The sequence below is a fragment of the Corylus avellana genome, chromosome ca1 (genome assembly GCF_901000735.1).
Source record: "Corylus avellana chromosome ca1, CavTom2PMs-1.0".
Classification (NCBI taxonomy): domain Eukaryota; kingdom Viridiplantae; phylum Streptophyta; class Magnoliopsida; order Fagales; family Betulaceae; genus Corylus; species Corylus avellana.
In genome coordinates this window covers 4226687-4242465 of record NC_081541.1, presented here as the reverse complement: position 1 = coordinate 4242465, position 15779 = coordinate 4226687, and the positions used below count along the sequence as shown (strand labels likewise).

The 15779-nt window shown below is 34.0% G+C and overlaps 2 protein-coding genes across 4 annotated transcripts; one reads left to right on the top strand and one right to left on the bottom strand.

Moving 5' to 3' along the window:
- The first annotated feature begins 1479 nt into the window (after positions 1-1479).
- Positions 1480-5625, top strand: LOC132186838 (cinnamoyl-CoA reductase-like SNL6). Its single transcript, XM_059600936.1, has 5 exons — positions 1480-1668; positions 1750-1895; positions 2719-2910; positions 4117-4454; positions 5250-5625. Exons 1-5 carry the CDS (start codon positions 1536-1538, stop codon positions 5320-5322), a joined length of 882 nt encoding a protein of 293 aa, XP_059456919.1. The 5' UTR covers positions 1480-1535; the 3' UTR covers positions 5323-5625.
- On the bottom strand, positions 5489-12682 carry LOC132186822 (uncharacterized). 3 transcript variants are annotated; one of them, XR_009440775.1, is made up of 8 exons: positions 12322-12682; positions 11898-11999; positions 11570-11681; positions 10557-10672; positions 9744-9935; positions 8068-8213; positions 7013-7248; positions 5489-5639 (listed from the first exon to the last, which is right to left on the bottom strand). XR_009440775.1 is itself a non-coding variant. In XM_059600913.1 (7 exons), the coding sequence occupies exons 1-7, from the start codon at positions 12444-12446 to the stop codon at positions 7067-7069; spliced, it is 975 nt and encodes a 324-aa protein (XP_059456896.1). In that variant the 5' UTR covers positions 12447-12682; the 3' UTR covers positions 6851-7066. The 3 variants fall into 3 exon arrangements, 2 of the variants coding, with proteins under 2 accessions (XP_059456896.1, XP_059456908.1); XM_059600913.1 differs by lacking the exon at positions 5489-5639 and having other exon boundaries at positions 6851-7248; XM_059600925.1 differs by lacking the exons at positions 5489-5639; positions 7013-7248; positions 8068-8213 and adding an exon at positions 8220-8367.
- Between the last annotated feature and the right edge of the window lie 3097 nt (positions 12683-15779).

Here is a 15779-nt window from a genome sequence, read left to right as displayed (position 1 = left end):
AGGCACCTAGGGGGTCCACCCCAAGGTGCTCTGGGGGTGGTGCGACCACCCCCATGTCCTGCCAGTGGGTGGTTGGCCACCCCTTAAATTCTAGGTTTTCATTTTCTTTTCTTTTTTTAATAAAAAATAAATTTTAGGGTTAAAATAAAATAAAAAAATAATAAGGGATTTTTTGGAAGGAATAGTTATTTCACTCATTTTTTAGATAAATAGTTATTCATGTGTGTATGAGATTAGTCATTCCCGTGAGAATAATTACTATTCTCATGAATAAATTCCTACCAAACAAAAGAATAACTATTACATATAAATAACCGTTCTATTTCAATGATCTATTCCTCAAGCTAAACGGCCATTAGTCTCTTTGTAAACAGATTTTGGGCCACAATGAACTTTAGTGGCAATGTAACATCACTTGCTTGCACACACGAATACAAAATTTCAAGAAAATAAATTGACATCTAAGATGAAGGTTTTTAAACTTAAAAACACTAAATTAAAAAAATTTAAAATTTAAGGGAGTGTTTTTAAAATTCAAGAGAGTGATTGCAAATACAATAAAAGCTTAAGAGAATTAAATGAAGTTTCTGCTTTTAAAAATTATAGAATAAGAATCTAAGAAAAACTTTGAATTCGAAACCAATCTAAGGATTTGTCTATTTTAAAAAATAAAAATAAAAAACTTAAAAATAATAATTAGGACTATTACGTTAGTATTGAAAAATAAAAATGTAGTATATGTCATTTACTGTTTGCGTATATATATGTTATGGGATCCACACTTCAATTCTATAAATTAAAAAACATATAAAATAAATATGTATAAAAGTATGAAAAAATAACATTTAAAAAAATAAAGAAGCAAACCTAATTGCATCTATAAGGGGACAAGAAGGTTGACTTCATAAACGTAGTCTTGTTGTTCTACCTTCAATTATACGTCAACTGGAACAGCTAGCAGATCTCTGGCAAGTCCCATTTGTCAACTGGATCTACTCTCATAATTATCAACCCCAACTCAGCAATAATACACGTACCTGTTTTCCATGACGTGGAAGGCAGATCATCTCTATCGAGTAAACTTCGAGTATACAATTAAATGAATACTCGACTTTAACAATTAATCTCGTGGTATAAACTCAATGAATAGGCCGTTTGACACAGGTATCTCTTCCGCCCATCAAATTAATATTTTTTAATGGGATTATGACAACTGTTTTAGGATGTATTTGGGATTGCAATTTCGAAAATAATTTACGTTTTTAAAAGATATCACAAATTGTAACGATTTCAAAAATATAATTTTTAAAATCAGACTTATTAAAACCGCTATCCTATACAGATTGTACTGATACTTACGTGCCAATCTTCCCGTCCATTTCTTTAACCACCATCTTCCCAACCATATTCTAACCGCACTCTTTCAATGCTCTCTCCGTTAATTCTTTCTCTTATAAATACAAAACACGCATCATTTAGTTTCCTTGACCTTGGAGCTGCCAGCTCTTCCTCCGCGTGCGTACGTGTCATCTCCCATGGCTCCGGCTTCTTTCAACCAAAACGCAAAGACAGTTTGCGTTTTGGATGCCTCCGGCCGCCTAGGCTCCGCCCTTGTGCAACACCTCCTGCATCGAGGCTACACTGTCCACGCTGCTGTCCAAAACCATGGTTCCTTGTTACTGTTTTTTGCATCCTTTTTGGGCTCTATTTTTAATTTAAATGATTAAATATAATTACTATTTTTTGCAGGCGAGTTGCAATCTTTCGAAGAGCATAAGAAATTAAGGGTTTTTCATTCGGACCATCTGGACTACCACAGCATACTGGATGCTTTGAAGGGATGCTCCGCTTTGTTCTACACTTTTGAGCCTCCACCGGATCAGCCCACCTATGATGTATGTCTTCTATACTTCCCTCTATACTACTCTTCCTCCTTCCCTATCTTTAGAAAGTTGGATATTATATATATAACTTGTTGACACAACTTTTCTCGTGTAGTTATTATTATTTATATATATATATATATATATATATTAAGTAATTTTAAAAAAATACCAAATAAAAAAGGACCATATAGGATGTTATTAGAAAATTTTTTATTTTGGGTTATTTTTAAATGACCACATAGAGAGAAAAGTTGGGTCAAAGCTACGTATCTATCATTTTTCATAAATAAATATTATGATAGGTGGATTGTTATGTTAATTTTTCCGCACGTATTGTACCACATATATTCATGTAAACTATCACATAAATTTATATAAAAAATAAAAAACTAATTTAAAAACTATAATACCTCAAGCATTTTTTATTAACTTATGATATAGAGCAATATATATAATCCATCTAAATACTTTTTATACTCTAGTTTTTATTTTAAAATATATATATACTCGTTAGAACAATTTTTTTTCGGGTCAAACTGATGAATAAGTTGGTAAATAGTTATGACAACTAGCTAAGACCATTAACTTAAGTCCTAAGAAGTAGTTCAATCGACTAAGACCACGCCTAATAAAACGAAAGTCATTAGTTCGAATTTATCTTCCCTTCTTGTGTAGACAAGTGAAAAAAAAAAAAAAAACATCAACTTAAATAAGAGCAAGTACGTACAATTGGGTAATTGAAAATTAAAATACATAAAAATAAAGGTACTTCTGCAAAATTAAACAGCTGTGCTTCATGGACGTCATTAATCTTGCGGTGTATTTGGTGCAGGAATTTATGGCAGAGGCGGAGGTTAGGGCAGCTCATAATGTGTTGGAGGCGTGCGCACAAACAGACACCATAGACAAGGTTGTCTTTACGTCCTCCGTCACGGCCGTTATATGGAGAGACGGCCGTGATACGATGTCGTCTGAAGTTGATGAAAGACGTTGGAGCGACGTAAATCTTTGTAGAAAATACAAGGTACCAAGGATTTTATATATATATTCTTTGAAGTGGATTTTACATGCATGTATATTTGTGTGTATATATATATGGCTATTTTAGACATCTCGAAATTTAATTTATACAAATTTTATGTGGGTATATATACATGTATATATATGAGTGTAATATAATTAAGGTGGAGTTGAAATTAAGGTCAAACCCTAAATTTTAAAAGTATTAACTTTTTCTCTATTTTATGAATTACAGTTTAAAAACTAGAAAATATTCAAGATACTATATATGTTTTTACCACAATCTTACGCCACGTTGTGTCACATGAGTAAACAAGATTAGAGCATTGTTAATTACTTAGGTGGCAGAAATTTATTACAAACCATACATGTAACCGTCCATAATTGATGAAATGATTAAGCTTTTTCACTCATTACTTTTCATAAGGGTAAAAGTAGGGCTGTCAACATGCGAACCCAACACGAATACGACACGTAAAATTGGGGTTAGGGTTAACTGGGCTTAAACGAGTTCGAGTTATAAATGGATGACCCGTTTACAACACATTTAGTAAACGTGTCGTGTAGTGTCAACCCACCGGGTTCGTGGCTTGACACATTTGACCCCTTTTTTTTTTCTTCATTAAACGTCTAAACCAAAAAGCTCAACCCTATCAAAAAAACCTCTAATTCTGCCTCCCTTGTTTAGAAAGCAGAGAGGAAAGACTTGATTTAAAATTTTTTTTAAAAAAAAGGGTATGGCTATAAACGGTTAAAAACTATAATGAGTTCACATTCATGTCAAGTCAGGTCGATTTGTAAACGGGTAATACGACACGATTACGACCCATTTATATAAGCGGGTTCATGTCGTATTACTCGTTTATAGACCGTGTCATGTTCAGGTTGGGCTTAAATGTGTCGGGTCATAATCAGGACGGACACGAACCCAACACGCGAACACGTTTTGCTAGCCCTAGGTAAAAGAGCTTAATTATTTTTATCAATTTATAATAAAAGTTGTAAGACCCCAATTTTTTTAAAAAAATTAAGAAATAAATATTGACAAGTAAATTTAATTATTTAGTGACTTACGTAACAAGTGTTATATGAACTATCACATTAATTTATAAAAAATTTATAGTAAAAGCTTCCTCTTAAAAAATATAATTCAACAATAATTTGAAGTATCTTTATTTTTATAAATTAATAAAAATATGCACTTGAACAGCTGTGGCATGCTCTATCGAAGACCCTAGCCGAGAAGACAGCATGGGCCCTAGCCATGGACCGAGGAGTGAACATGGTGTCCATAAACGGTGGGCTTCTAATGGGTCCTGATCTAAAAATCACAGACCCATATTTGAAAGGAGCAGCTGAGATGTACACGGATGGTGTATTTGTTACTGTGGATCTCAGGTTCATCGTAGACGCGCACATCTGCGTCCTTGAAGACGTATCATCCTATGGACGATATATTTGCTTCAACCACGTCATCAATTGCAACAAAGATGCCGCTAAGCTTGCCCACATGTTACTGCCACCCTCTGAATCTTCAACTCCTCAAAGGTTGGTAAATAATTATTAATTTCAAGACCTTATTATTTTTTTTTAACATGTCCGCATAAGAGGGAGATTCGAACTAGTAATCTTCATTTCATTAGGCGTGGTCTCAATCAATTGAGTTACCTCTTGAGAATGAGACTTTTGCTTCTATAGGGTGTCAAATGTCAATGTCATAAATAAGTGGGATAGAGATTCTACTAGTAGCAATAACTCTTATTTGGACCGTTCATTTAAAATAAACAGTTCAAATTATGACAGCATATAAAAAAGAAAAAAAGAGAGAAGTGCAGTTGGGATGGTCCAACCATCCTTTTGGCTATTAAGATGGTTCAACCACCTTAAGCCGACCTTTGAAGAAAGTTGAGCCACTCCAGTGACAAAAGGAATAATTAATCACCCTAAAGGCTGAGTTGGGGTGATTATGCTACTCAGTAGTCACCTAGCAAGCAAGCCACAATTCTTTCTCTTTTATTGTTCTCGCAATTTGGATCATTTATTTTAAATGAATGGCTCATAAAATAGCTATTGCATTATTGGAATACCCTAGACTTTCAATAAGTGAGAATGATGTTTAGGTTGCTGTGAGTTGTAATTAATAAATGGTCATCAAGTAGCAATCGCCATTAACACTGAAACTTCCATTTCAACAACTTTTTGGAGGTAGCAATAAGACAAGATTTACGCAAAAAAGCCTAAACTAAAGAGTCACCTCAAGGAGTTATTGTATTAAATGATCTCCAACTAATTACGTTACATCTTGGGATTAGTATTAATGTTAATTATTTTTTTTTCTTGCAGTTTGGAGGATACAAGAGTCTATCAAAAGAGGATAAGCAACAAGAAACTTCAAAAATTAATGGTGGATATATGATAGTGAGCTGATTGATCTGCAGCTTCGCCAAGAAGATTCTATCTTCCACTCGTAGGAACTACGAGATCACTTCAAGGACGCCTTCTACATTTAGGGGTCACTAACCGACCATAAAACTCTATTCAATTACAATAAGTGGAACGATCTTTCTCTTCTTTTTACAAAAAAAAAAAAAATAAATAATTATGCATTTCAATTTCAACCCTAAAGCTTGTACACCAATTCTAGTGACGTTTTTCAATGTACCATCAAATGAGCCTCTTCACTAAAGGCAATAAAGAGTGGTGCAGGCTTCGATTCCAACCCCTTTCCAACTCCTAAGAAAGAGGAGTAATGTTAGGAGGCAAGAAATAATCATCATTATGTCCTCCTAAATGCAACTTGACTTTTAAAATTACTAAGACTTGCAACAGTATCTCAATTTTAATTCAAACATGAGTAATAATGATAATCTTAAATTCAATTATAATTTTAAAAGCCGAGTCACATTTGAAAGAACATGAGTGAGTGAAGGCAACTCCGCCCCACATGTGAAGTAAGAGGTAGAGGTGCATCCCACCCTCTCATAGAGGGGTGATGGGATGAAAGCGACCTTCACTCACTTCTCCTTAGGGTGAAGGCCCTTAACTTTATTATTATTATTTGATTATTTTCGTACATTACAAATTTCTGATAGTTTAAGGGAGACATTGCCTAATAATTCGAAAGGAATGCATACTTTTCCTTTTTAATAATAGAATTTCATCTAAGAATAAAACAATCAACAATAGAAAATTAATTTCCTCAAATCAACTCTAATAAATGCCAAATGTCCTCTAACATGTGAAATACACATATTTTCTTTAATATTCTAGGCGGTCATTACCCTTCCATTAACCTAAGAACTCAAACATTGATTTTTGAGAAACTCAAACATACTACAAGACACTTGGTATACTACGTCGTCATCATCACCATATATATACACCATATTTACAACAAATTGGCTTGGCAAGAGGTAGTGATCATGTATCCTAGGTGCATTGCATTTCTTTAAGTACAAAAATTTTGTTAAGAACAAATTAAAGAGTCAATGAAAATCATTTCAGTGGAATGAATAACGGGTTCATATTCACTCTTAGTTTGGTTTGGCGGCTTTTAAACGTTCAATTTTGAAAAAATAATAATTTCAAAATATAGTTAATGCTTGATAAAATTGTGGGTTGACCTTTAAAATTGTACGTTTTTATTGAAAACGTTCAAAACCGCCACCTTTTTTCGTTCAAATGCAATTCCAAATGAAATACTTTATGTAATTTTGTTTAAAAAACACACTTTTTCGCTGAACGGGACTCTAAAATAACCCGTGTTGGACCCACACCATATGCATACGATAGATCTAACACTAGGATGCATGCTCAGATGCGAAAAGTATTCTAACCTATTCTTTTACACTTCTATCCAGAGATATATATTAGATTCAATCTCCACAACAATATATACAATCCACCCACATTGCATTAAAAAAAAAAAAAAAAAATTTGACATGTTACAAGAAGAAAGATCGGAATTCAAGTGTAACATAATGTTGAAGCTAAAGATGTATTAGTGTTTGGATTATAAATATACAACCAATCCCCACTTTCTGGGGGTACAGGAGCTTATAAATTCATTGTTCAATATCTTATTCTTATGCATAATAAAGACTCACCTTTTCCAAGCTGCAGTAATGTTAACTTATGTTTAGCAGAGGCTTAAGACTTGTTCAGGTACTCAGTGACAGAGAGACCAGCGAAGAGAGCTTCAAACAACAGATTTTAGCCCAATTCTTTGGCTGAAAGAGAACGTGGATACTCGAACTTACAATAATTTCCTTCCTCTCAGAAGCCGAACCCCCTTCACCCTGACAATCTCGACAAGAGTACAAAACTTTGAGCGTTGGGCCCTCTGCAATCCACCCATGGAAACTTGAATAAATCATATGAATGTTAAAGGAAAATATACGTGAGAAAACACTTCAGCAATCAGCATCTAAGAGGTGAGTGTTTGTGCACAAGTACTGTAATTTTCCTTTGTTATGTCACATTGTCACTGATAAAATATTTATAAACATTCCCTACAATTTAACAGTCACATTACGGTTATGATTATGTGTTCTATAAAACAGACAATACATCAACGTTCTTAGAAACAATTAGAGATTCTTTATTAAAATATATTGATTCCTGTGATGCCTCAAAAGGCATACTTTAGCTACAAATTCACAAGAATCCCACTTTGAATAGAATGTTTCGCTTTACCAATATATTGCAATAAGCTTAAATTCTATATCTTTATTAATAAATACCATGTTGATTCCTATAATGATATTGCAATTACTAGGAACACAAAAGAGTGGAAGGCTTTATTGATGCTAATTGGACAAACTCTCCCTCATATAGTAGATCAACTACATGATATTTTACCACATTTTATTACATAACTACTCCATAATGCTGACATGATAGTATTAATTAACTCTTGATTTTTTTTTAAAACAAACAATAATTGATCTAAGGGTTGGTTGGAATTGTCGTATCAACATTGTGCGACAGTTATAGGGCGAAAAAAAAATAATAATTCCTAGCATGCATTACTCTCCTCTCCTCTCCATTTTCTCTATCTTTCAGTTTCTGGTTCCTCAAAATATCAGATTTTTCAATATAATATTCTGGCATAACTGTCCACAAAATAAGCAAAAATTGCATTAAATGCTTGGGAAATTACCAAGTCCAAAGATGCTCGTTTTTGGGACGATCTGCAGGTGACTAACTTTTGATCTTTTTATTTTTTTCAGTGTCTGGATCTCTTCTTGATTTCCGTAGAAATCACGAAATTCCCCTAGGACATATTTATTTCCTTTAAGCTCCAACCTGCAGAAATATTTAGAAACTGTTTGACAACCATCTAAAAAATGGGCGATGAATGGAAATATGATCATGCATTTGACCACTTATTCTTCTAGTGCAGCAACTTGGGTTGGATGCGATGGTTGAAGGGCAGCTCAAGCCCAACCAAAGTGCCTGCCTGAATCCATCAACCACAGCAGGGTATTTAGGATTGAGATGTCTTCTCACTCATGCACATGCACTATATATTTGCCCCATAATATGTTGAGAAACATGCTTAAGAAACTAAGAAATCAACGGATTAATAGCTTTATTAACTAATATGACCAATCGAAAAAAGAAAAGAAAATAAAAAACTTGCAATGAAACAATAATAACACAAGTAATAGCACCAAAACCAATTATCTGTAGACTATATGGTAATAAAAAAAATAAAAAATAAAAAAATTCTGTCAACTCAGAAGTTCGCTATTTCTTTTAACCAAATATTTAACATTTTTACTCATATCACCTTAAGAGTGGGTTGAGTTGATCGACCCCACCCAACCTTTTTGATGAATAAAAATTTATTATAAGGAAAGGCAAAGTGAGTACACGAAAAAAAAAAAAAAAACCACCCGAATGGTGTCTAAAGTCTAAAAAGTGAACAAGATCTACAAGATTCGAGGGGAAAAAATTAAGAACAAAAGCTATACGGCTCAATTTGAGAGAGAACTCAATGAGGATTTTAAACAAAGGACATTAGATTCGCAGCCCTCAAATAGGCGCCTATGTACGTACTTTGGGTCGATTTACGTTTTTTAATAAATTTTCTATATCTTAAAAAAAAAAAAAAAAAAAAAAAAAAAAAATTCTATAAAACACAAGATGCATACACAAAAAAAGTAATTCTGCCCAGCCAATGCTTTTTTCTTTTTCTATTATTGGGACCAGCCATGCAATGGACTCGATACTGTTCAACAACTCATATGGAAAGTGGATGGAAGAAACAACTGGAAATGTTTTCTCAGCCAGACAATACCATTTAACTTCTATGGTACATAGTTGCTAGGACCTTTGTCAGCACATACAATTAGGTTGAGCTTTCATGCCAGTAACACAACACAAGCCATAGAAATACACGACAACTGAACATATTACCATATAAACAACCGCGCGCTCCGACCAATTTCCAATCCCATCCCTTGCCTTGAACAAGGTTTCCAACATAAGCAGCATCTCCATCATATTTAATTGATAGCCAAACCTTTATAGGCAGTAGCTCATTAGTAATTTTCTACACCGTGTTCGTTGCATCATGAACTAGCATCTACTCGACATATGTTTAACTCATTCTTGGTTTTCGTCTCTACCATATCACATGAATTTTAAGTAGTCAAAATAAAATCCTATCATGCATCAAAAGCAAAGGCAGGCTCAAGCATCCTGGCAATTAAGATGTCTAGGGCATAGTTTAATTATTATCCACCAAGACTTGACATTACACACAAAATATAGGAACATGCAGACAATATGTATACATATGTAATGTTTAAGGCACAGATAACAACACACCTATCCCACATTGGAGCTGTGCTAAGGATGAAATCAAACTTCTGATGTATAGACCGTTGCATCTCTTCCCTTCCACGAAAGGCACCTTCAGCGCAACCAGAAAACATACTTTTTTTAATTTGTTCTGGTTTCAGTTGTTCCCATTGGTCATAGGTAATGACTTCAGATGGAAAAATGCCTGAATAAATGATCCTACAAGGGGAAAAAAAAAGAAAAAAAAAAGAATACATCTTTATATATTTAGCTAATGGTATAGTATTAGCAGAAACTTATACAATTAGTACACGTACACTCAAGCGAGCTACTAGTTATTTTTCGGAATAGCAGAGTGACTAGGGGATTACTAGTGAACTAAATTCTAAGAAACTTCATTTATGAAAATTTCAATCAGCTTCCAACCTAAGCACCACTTTATCTATAAATTCTGCTAAGACGCTGTAAGCGGCAAATGCTTGCAATCTCCAAAGCCTTTAGAAGAAAACAACACAAAGATGAATGTGCAAATATTCCTGTCTGATTAACCACACCCACAAGTCAAAGCCTCAAAATGCTCTGAGAGAAGCTCAAGAAATGAGCACTAATCGCATATTAACCAACAGCAAAGCAAACTTTCTCACACAATTTCCTTGGCCAATGAAATTATGACTGGAAAAAAAACTAATAGTAATAAAGCACAGACCACATATTGCGGACAAATCATAAAAGCACTAGCTAGTACCAGGTCATTGATAGCTAGACCATACAAGTACATTTCAAAATTCAATTAGATGCGTAATCAAATAACAACACCGTCAGGGAAATTTCAATGCATACCGTAAGTTCGGTTTAGGCAGTACAACATAGCAAGAAAAATATCCTTCTGGCAGAGCAACTCCTTTCAGGTCAAGATATGATTTAAGAATTGAAGCTTTCCTTTTAGTCTCCACTACCTGAAATATAAAAATTTATAGAGCCAGTTGCAAGAACATTTGGTGGAAAAACAGGCAACCAAGTCACATCCTTCTAGATTCCCATTATCTACAAAATTAAGAAGAAATTTTTTTTTTTTTTTCAATTCGACCAATATTATTCCAAAATTCCTATATTGCCCATAATTTTTTTTTTTTTTTTTATGAAAAAAAATTGGAGGGGTGGGGGGGTGCAAAAATGGCCAGATAGCCAAATAGCCACTCCAATTTTTTTAAAAAAAAAATAGAAAATGAAAATTATTGGCAATATGAGAAGTTTTGGATACAATTGGTCAAATTGTAAAATTTGAAACTTTGGGGGGTAGATTGCAAAAATTGAAACTTTAGTGTTCAAATTGAAAAACGCTGTCAACTTTGGAGGGGTAAACTATAATTTTCCCTAATTATTTTGTTTGTTTGTTTTCTTTTGATTATTTTGTTCTTAATACTAACTATATATTAATTTTATTTTTTATATTTAATATTTAATTTTAATATATTTTTTGATTTATACTTTGGCTTCCCTATGTTTATATATTTATTCATATTTTGGCCCCATCCCGGATATAAATCTATGACTCCATCCCTGTACGTTTTTACTTGACCATTATGAAGAAATTTGACTCTTAATACCAAGGACAAAACTACCCAACCAAATTTTATATCGTACACTGGTTTTAAACACCAAATCGGCCGATCATAAACGTAATTAAAAGGACAGCAATCCAAATCACTCTCACGAAACAAGTTACAACCCCATGCTATAGCTCCGTATGGCTAGCTGCAATACACAATATTTTTGGGCATCTTTCACGTGATAGACATGCTAGCTAAAGAATGTTGAATTCAGTAACCAAAGAAACTAGAATTTGAACTTACAGGATTAGGAAGACGCTCTTCTGTGCCTTTAATGGGTTCTACAATAACCCAGCAATCCGAAAACACTGCTGCAATTCCCGATATATCCTTAACAGATATCACCACTGCCTTCCTGTAATAATTGATGCATTAAGTAATAAAAAAACAATAAATTGAAGCACAAGAGAAAATAGATTCCTAAGCATATAGGCTTCTCCTTTTATATATATATATTATTTTATTTTTTTCTTTTCATATCCTTATATTTTCCAACATTTTCTCATCAGCCAACCATGGAAAATACAAAAATTATTCAGAAAAGTCAAGTTCAGTAAGTGGAAAATCTTACCCTTCGGTAACAAGAACAATGTCGATATCCTGTCTTGAAACGGTGTCGGCGTCCGGAATTCGAAGCCCCACATACGCATTTCCACCAAAAACCTTTTCAAGCCTACAATGTTTTTCAAAAAAAAAAAATTAGAGAAGCATACTCGCTATCCGGATGCCGAGAAAATGCGGGAAAGAAGGAGAAGAAAACAAAAAAGACAAAAAAAATCGAATCTCGTATTTTCTGCTGTTTCAGCTGGTCAGCCTATACACAATGAGAAACCAATAGCGTTAGTTTTCCCAGCCCAAACAACGAAAAGAACAAGAAGTCAAAAAGAAATCACATCTTCACCTTCTCTTATTTGACTCGCATTTTCTCAGCAACCAAACGGACTAGGACTACTAAGATCGAGAAAATAAGAAAGTCTTCTCTTTAAGTAAAATACCTATTTGCGACTGCGAAGAGGGAATTATATTTAGAGGATTCCTCCACCAAAACGTCGTCGCTGTACCAGTTGTATGCCTCTGCCAGACCGTACAAGATCACGCCACCAGCGATCTTTGGCCACATGGTGTTGCGTCTCCTGTTTGGTTCAGAACGTTGGCTTTGCCAGAAAATACGCAGATGCTATATATAATATAACACCAAGGATATCAAATTAAAGAGGGAGAGAGAATCTTCTTTTTCTCGGGAAAGTAGTTCCTACGAGAGAGAATCTTCTCTTTTTTCTCTTTCTCCGTTCTCTTTTTACCGTAATCGTACAGGGAGAGTGTGAGTGAGTGAGACGACCAGTGCCCTGAAGCGGACGCGGGAGCGTAGCGCGCGTTTGAGTTTTTTTTTTAATCAAATGGGAGATGGGGAAAAGGACGATCGTATTCGTATCGATGTGGCGTAGTGGGCTGGGCCCACCTTTTGTCCAAACTACACATGCTTAACCGCTTAAGTTTTAAGCAAAATGGGAGATGGATTCGGATCGATTGGAAAGTAACTTGTTCAAGTCTTACGTGGGCCCCAGCTTTTGTTCTTTCTATTGGTTGCTGTTATGTGGTGTATTTTGTCTATTGCGAGAATGCTTCATGGAGAAGCATTCTTCTTAGCCTTAGAAATTTACTTCACTGTGAAGTACTTTCATTACTTCACCATTAAGCACTTGGCTGCCTTTTGTCTATGTATATTGAAGGCTCACCTTCTGTGTCATTTGGGCCGAGTGTGTGCGCAGCTCCGTGTGGGGGCAGTAGCTCCTTTTTGTGAGGAGAAAAAAAGAGAGGGATAGCAAGCTCTTGGAGAATCTTTTGTATTTGATTCTCTTTTTCGTGTTTGTGAACTTGGGTGTATTGGAGCTTTTTGGTTCGAGTGGTTTTATTTGTATTTCATCTTTTTGTTAGTAAATTTCTCATGGATTGTTTTCGCCAGTAGATATAAGCTTGTTAAGCCGAACCACTTAAATCTTGATGTCTTGTATAACTGTTTATTGTTTTACTATTCATAAATTTTAAACGAATTTATTTACCTTGTTTGTGGTGATAAAGAAAATTATTTTAAAATTCTCAAAAACAAATTATTTAAAACTTTTTTGAACTTTTAAACCTATACTTTTTGAAAATTCAAATTCTATAGAAAAAAAAAAAAAAAAAAAAAAAAAATTCTTATTAGACAAAAAAAAGTACTATTGCACAAGTTTTATCAATATTATTATTTGCATTCCATTCATCCTTACTCTTCACATCATCGTCATTATCTTTAATACTAGGGAAAACCACGTTCACCTCCCTCTATCACTAAGTTTTTACTACCATTCTCGCGGTAATTGTTATAGTTAGTATAACATGTTAACTTCTTAATTTTTAAATATATTCAACGAAACAACAAAAATTTAAGTTCATAGTATTGAAACTTACATTAGCTAAATTTTGTAATTTTATTATTTTTATTTTTTTCTCTTTAGTATTCAATTCCCTTTTACGTGCGAGTGTGAGCTTAAGTGTATTGAGGCTTTTGGATTTGAGTGGTTTAGTTGTACTACTCATTGTACTCCACCTTTTGCTAATAAATTTACTATGAATCGTTTGTAGACTTAATAAACTAAACCACTTAAATCTTGATGTCTTATGTTATTTCTATGATGCTATTTTCTGCTTTGCTAGATCATAGAATTATTTTATCTCAACAATTCTCCGATACAAACTACAAAAGTGCTTGACTTAGATCAGAATCAATTCCTTTTTTAGCTTTTTCGGCACCTTTTGTCCTACACCATCAATGTTTTAAGGAGTTAATTGTTGTGATATTGTATTTGATACAATTATTCAAATATTAACCACTTATTTATATCGAAAGATTAAATTAATGAAGTGTATATTGCTTTGAAATATCAATTTTTATTACAAAACTTGTTTTGAAACTCTAAAAGTGAAATGTATTCCAGTTGTACTATTAAATTAACGACGTGCACATTGCTTGTAAAATTTGTTTTAGATGGCAGTATATCAAATCCGAAAATCTAATTTGGGGAGGATGGAGTGATTTACAAAGAAAAAAAAAATCTAATAAAAATGTGTTTTTCTCTAGGTATTTATCCATTTTGTCTTGGACAACATGAGTAATTGAAGTTAGCTCAAGCTGCATATTTTAGTGGTCTTTAACTTTTTTTAATTGATTTTTTTTTTTTTTTTTGGAAGAAAATAGTCATACATTTTGTTTTAAAAAATTAATAGCCGATTTTCACTATCACGTTATTACGTCATTTCAGTATACGACAATCGTATAATAGCATATTAAATAACATTTACCTTTCTCAAAAAAAAAAAAAAAAAAAAAAAAGAGCTATGTTCTCTCCTTGAACGAAAAAACCAGTTGTCAGTGCTCTCTTTTTTTTTTTCTTTTTTCTTTTTTTTTCTTTTTTTCAGTTTTATGCCTTTCTTTTTGCTAGGTTTCTCTCTTCGGGAGAGAACTCCTATCTCTCTAGAGCTTGCTCTAGATCTATCTTAACCCTCACTAAACAAAAGCTGCATCTTCCACCCCTTTTTGGCCGCTTCTCCCCCATCGTGGATTATCTCCTTCAACGTTTCACCAGCCAGATCTATGGAGTCAAATCTATGGAGTCTTGAAGATTGACCTTGTCAAAGCCTGATCTCCTCCTCCCCAGTAACCCCTAGCCGAAACGCGCTCCTCCACCAGCATCCTCGACGCTCTAGCTACCTGGTGCTGCGTTCTATACCCCATTCCAACATCGACGCGCCGGCAAGTGGACCACACACTCCTACGCATGGGTCCCACACGCCATGCAATTCACCACCGACAACCTCCTCCAGAGCAACCGCTTTTTTTGAATTTATACTGTTATTTTATGTAACTTTCTGTTGTTGTGTTGCTTATTGGTTAACCCAAACCGGATGGGACACTTTGGAGTTGATCTTTTTTTCTTTTCTTTTTGAAAGCCTTTTTTCCACGGTTACTTTTCATCTAAATCTCCATGGCTTTTTAGGAAGCCCGTTTAGATATTTGATAGGGGTATTCGTACTCCCGATGGTTGTATCCATCACTAATATGCGCTACAGCAATGGTTTTCTCGGGCTACATTCACATCTTTTTTTTCCCTTTATGATCTCATTCCTGTTTGAGGTGTGTCCGGTTGGGGTTTTTAATAAGCTTGCCTTTCTTTTTTTTCTGTCCTCTGTAACCTCTTTGTTTGAATGAATGTTGGTTTGTTATAAAAAATAAAAAATAAAAAAATAAAAAAATAAAAAAAGAAAGAAAAAGTAACATTATTAGTAAGAATGACCTTTAAGCTTCTAGTGCCACACAATCCTAAATCATTGATGTGGCATACCTAAACTTGAGTCCTGTGCAGTGTGCACATAAGACGCAAGTCTTACTCATTTTTGTAATTTAAGCGAGAAAAAA